This window comes from Myotis davidii, unplaced genomic scaffold (genome assembly GCF_000327345.1).
Source record: "Myotis davidii unplaced genomic scaffold, ASM32734v1 scaffold815, whole genome shotgun sequence".
Lineage (NCBI taxonomy): Eukaryota > Metazoa > Chordata > Mammalia > Chiroptera > Vespertilionidae > Myotis > Myotis davidii.
This window is the reverse complement of record NW_006288179.1, coordinates 751148-756207: the sequence shown is the minus strand read 5'-3', so window position 1 is coordinate 756207 and position 5060 is coordinate 751148. Positions and strand designations below refer to the sequence as shown.

General features: G+C 36.4%; 1 protein-coding gene across 7 annotated transcripts in view; it reads left to right on the top strand.

The window, feature by feature from the left end:
- Positions 1 to 5060, top strand: part of HDHD2 (haloacid dehalogenase like hydrolase domain containing 2) — a 25490-nt gene that overhangs the window by 4510 nt on the left and 15920 nt on the right. For 4 of the 7 annotated variants that reach the window (XM_006759957.2, XM_006759956.2, XM_015561482.1 and 1 more), the window contains 2 exons: positions 1368 to 1478; positions 4509 to 4717. In XM_006759957.2, the coding sequence (XP_006760020.1) occupies positions 1378 to 1478; positions 4509 to 4717 (310 nt within the window). In that variant the 5' untranslated portion in view covers positions 1368 to 1377. Of the gene's footprint in view, positions 1 to 1367; positions 1516 to 4508; positions 4718 to 5060 lie in introns of those variants that run through there. The other 3 variants (XM_015561484.1, XM_006759962.2, XM_006759961.2) reach the window with 2 other exon arrangements.

Genomic DNA, 5060 nt, shown 5'->3' with positions numbered 1-5060 from the left:
ATTGAAAAAAAAAGACCGTACCCTTTTATGTAATGATGTTTACTTTGAATTTATATTAGTTCACACAAACACTCCATCCATGCTTTTGTTCCGGCCCTCCGGTCTAGTTTAAGAACCCATTGTGGCCCTCAAGTCAAAAAGTTTGCCCACCCCTGGATTAGGGCCATCTCCCCGCTGCCAGCAGCCAGCAATGTCCTGCTCCCACCCCCGGTTCCCTGTTTGCCATTGGGTGATCGGAGCCTGCTGGGTGCAGGGGAGGGTCTGACGGGGGCAACGAGAGGTGGTCAGTGTGCCTCATAGTGACTGGTCAAGGGGTCGTTGTGCTGTTTGGTCAGTTTATATATTACTCTTTTATATATATAGATGTGCAAGATATTCATAATCAGGAGGACAAATAAAGTATATATCCATACAATGGAATTCTATACACAGTAGTGGAAGTGAATGAACAGTTGCTACATGTGTTAATATGGAGACATTTTCCAAACATAATGTGGACTGGTAAGGCAAATCACTGAGAGTAGAAAGAATAACATTAATACAAAGCTTTCACCAGATCAAAATCAAGAGAGTAATTTACTTGGTGAGAGGAATAAGGAAAATTAGGTCAAAGAAAGGTACACAGAGGGCTCCAACTCCATCTGTGATGTTTTATTTCTAAAGTTGAATGATGGGTAATAGAGGTGGTTGTATTATCCTTGATACATTTTTGTATGTCTGAAATATTTCATTATTTTTATTTTTAACCAATACCTTATACTCCACTGTGTTTAGGATATAGCTCACAATAAATTTTAAAGAGAAAATATGCGAAAGGAACTTTTATATTACTAAGTAAGGACAGTATTTCCTGACATACTGTTACGGGTCAAGTCATACAGTAGCTTATACATACTGTTAGCTCCTTGGCCACATATGTCATTTCAGGTTATAATAGTGGAGGTGAGTGATTAGAACATTGTCATCACATAGAACCAAAGATGAAAAAGATGTTGCCAATGAATTAGGGCTCCCATACACCCATTCTTCAGAGTGTATTTTCTCATATTTAGAACTAAAATAAATGAATAAATTGTTAAGCCAAAGAGTTATTTTAAGAAATCTGAAAATAAATAGTAACTTCTTATTAACTCCCCCTTTTCCCTTTCTAGTTTTAATTAAAGATTTTTTTAAATAAGCGTTATGAAAGTTTTATGAGTCAAATTTTGGATTTTGATTTTAAAAAACACATTTTTTCCCCCAAAAGAAACAGCTTAACACTAAGCCGTATCTTCCTGGATATGAATGATATTGTTGAAGACTTCCCCAGTTTTTAATTGTCCATTGTTTCCTAAACTGTATTTTTAATTTCATTTGCTCTCTCCTAGGGAGTGAAGGATGGCAGCACGCCGTGCGTTAAAAGCTGTTTTGGTAGATCTCAATGGCACACTTCACATTGAAGATGCAGCTGTGCCAGGCGCACAGGAAGCTCTTAAAAGGCAAGCTATCCTCCCGGTTCAGCTGACAAATATGTTTGTAAGTGCCGTTTACCAAGGCAGGTCATTAGCGGAATGGATGACCTTGAGATGGCATTTCACCAGCTTACCATATATACAGAAACTGCCTTGGGTTTAGCTAGAAGATGTATGCATTGTAATATCTTCCAAACATTGTTCTCTAAACCTTTATTAGGTTTGGCCTTTGATCTATTCTTTTTGTTCTTTGTGTGCATGTTTTTTTCTAAGTAATGTAAATTCGTGAATGAAAACTCAAGAATCTAAAATGTAAATTAAATAGCATTGGAAAAATCACAAATGAAGGGATCACAAAGTGAAACACACACATACACAAAGGTGTAGTGCTGCCCACTCCCTTTTCACCTAAGATCTCGCATTAAGTGTGCAGCAGCTCAAATAAAGTTTAATTGAGGGACTTGAAATTTTAGAATTATTTCTATTAATGAAATTTAATGCCTTTGAAGGTTAGCAACTGTTCTATATTTCTGATGTACCAACCACAGTACTTAACATGTCTAGATACAAATGGGGATATGTAGTAAAAGCTTGTTAAAAAGCAAACTGAACATGTCCTGGCCAGTGTGTTCAGTGGTTGAATGTAGACCCAGGAACCAAGAGGTCACTGAACCCGGTTGGGGCACATGCCTGGATTGCATACTCAATCCCCAGTAGAGGGCGTGCAGGGGGCAGCCAATGGATGAGGTTTCTCATTGATGTTTCTGTCTCTCTATTCTTTTCCCTTCCTCTCTCTCAAAATCAATAAAAACATATATTTTTTAAAAAGTAAACTGAATGTGAATGTTTGCTTGTGAGTGTCCTGAAAAAAAAAAAATCAGTACAATAGTACTACTAATTGGTATTAAATACCTTTATATTAAAATTATTTAGAGAAGTTTTCAAAGTCAGCAATACTTAGCATGTGGTGCTTATTATTTTCCCACCTTAAAATAGTCACAGTGTGCTGTTATTCACAAAATCTAGTGACTAGTATCGCAACACCAGGTATAAGGGCCAAAAATTGACACAGATCTTGCTTGCATTCTCTCAAGGAGCTTACCTCCCATTTGGGGAATCAACAAATATAAAGAGACTTCTGTATCTGGTAGGCACCATTTGGAAGCTGTCAGTTTAGTTAGGAGTCATGATGTTCATGTTATAGGTGGACAACATGTTTAACCATTTGTACGCCATAAGCATCTATAGACGCAAGTGGCGGACCTCTTTTAATTAAATTCAAAATATCGTGGCCATTAACTGGTTAAAGCCAAAAGAAAATCAGATTCACAGTTGGACTTTCTCTTGACTCCTTGACACTGTTTCTTAATTAGGCTTTCTCTGGGAAAGGAGCTTTTACTGCTTTAAAGATAAGCTTTTTACTTTGTATTGAAGAAAAATCTTTTTATTTTTGGTGAGCAATGAATGACACCACTAAGTAGCTCTGTAACTATGAGCCTGCCATTCTGGAGGGCCAGGAGCCTGTGAATTACACATCCAGAGACATCACTATACTGTTATGGCTGGTTTTGGTTTCTATAGAAACAAACAGGCTAAGGGAAGTTGAGGGACCAGTAAAAAGAAAAGTTTTTTTTAATCCTCATTAAAATGATATGGTTATTTCAGTACTTCTACTTGTTCATTTTTAGGATAATAGTTACATTGAAATAATCAGTTTCTTTTGAGAGATAAACCACTAAGTTTAATGTGTTTTTAAGAAAAGCTACCACACAGATATTATAGAGGCAATCATGATTACAGTGAACTATTTAATCTTACAAATTTAGTTAATGTTCTTTGGGTGAATACTTAAAAATCTCTGTTTCTGTTTTATTTGCTTGCTTGTTTTCAATTGCGTTTAGTGCTTTTCCACCTTGTATTCATCTGGGGCAGGCACAAAATAAAAAGCAATAGGGTATTAATATAAAATTTTAATTGTAGCTAAATGAAAATTATTTTTAGATTTTGGATTAAAACACTTTAGGACCAAGAAAATAATTTTCAATTTCAAAGAAAGCTAGACTGTCATGAATTCTTTCTCTGATACCTGATTACCAGTTTAGGTTTCGAAAACAGATCACAGAATCAAAACAATTCTATATGTAAGTAGTTCAAGGGAAAAACACATTTTATTTAAAAAGAAAAAAAAATATTTTCTTTGATAGATTGTCCAGATAGATTCTGTTTATAGATTTGGTAGCACATCTTTTGATTGTCTAAGAAGGAAAAACAACATCTTGAGGTGTCCTCTGTTCACTAGTATAGGAAGGACATCAAGTCCTGTACCAGGACATAGGTTGGAGTCTTTGTCTCAGCTCTACTGCTACCCAGCAGTATGAAGCCGAGCAAGTCACTTAGCTCCCCTACGCCTCAGTTTTCTCCTCTTTATAAGAAGAGAGGGTTGCGCCCTAACCAGTTTGGCTCAGTGGAGAGAGCGTCTGCCTGTGGACTGAAGGGTCCCAGGTTCGTTTCTGGCCAAGGGCATGTACCTTGGTTGCGGGCACATCCCCAGTGGCGGGGGTGAAGGAGGCAACTGGTTGATGTTTCTCTCTCATCGATGTTTCTGACTCTCTGTCCCTCTCCCTTCCTCTCTGTAAAAATCAATAAAATATATTTTTAAAAAAGAAGAGAGGGTTGCATAAGTAGATAATCTCTAAGGTAACTTTTACCTCTCATATTCTGTGAGTATATTGGTTACTAAGCTTTGTGTTTGTTTGTTTGTTTCACTTACTTGCTAAATCCCTGCAGTAGAATTCAGTTGAAGTACAGAAGTCCTCAAAAAGGTAGACACAGCTTTTATAATTTACTTTGTAGCCTTTGGCAATAAAGTGGTCCAGACAGTGTGGATAATACGTAAGCAATTCTGGGTAGATAACAAAAAGATTATTGGTAATAAAAATATTTACTTGGTGACTTAGCCTTCATTTTATGACTGTTGGCAAGTGCTACCAATTTAGGAGATCTTACAGGACTAGAATGTAAAAGCTGCCTGTTGACATCTGAATTTTACTTTTCCAGGTTACGTGGTTCTTCTGTAATGGTTAGGTTTGTGACCAATACAACCAAAGAGAGCAAGAGAGACTTACTGGAAAGGTTGAAAAAGTTGGAGTTTGATATCTCTGAAGATGAGATATTTACTTCTCTGACTGCAGCCAGAAATTTAGTAGAGCAGAAACAAGTCCGGCCCATGCTGCTAGTTGACGATCGGGCACTACCTGATTTCAAAGGTAGGGGAAATTGCAAAGATTTAAAAATTGGTTCTTCATATCTTCTTATAAATCATTCTTAAACTGAATATTTAGATGTATTCAGATTTCCTCCAATTATTATTGAAAGAGTCAACAGATCTCTTGAATCTAAATTGGTGTTTCTCAAACCTGTTCTGACTGCACTCCACAGTAAGTGAAACACATTACATAGTAACCTAGTACATATATGTACTAGGTTTATATATATATGCTAAACAATACTTTTACTGTATGAGAAGTACTCTATTTTCTGTTTGGTTTACTTAATTGTTTATTTGATTTTGATGCTGCTTAGAGCTCTCCAAATTAGTTTTGTAATCTA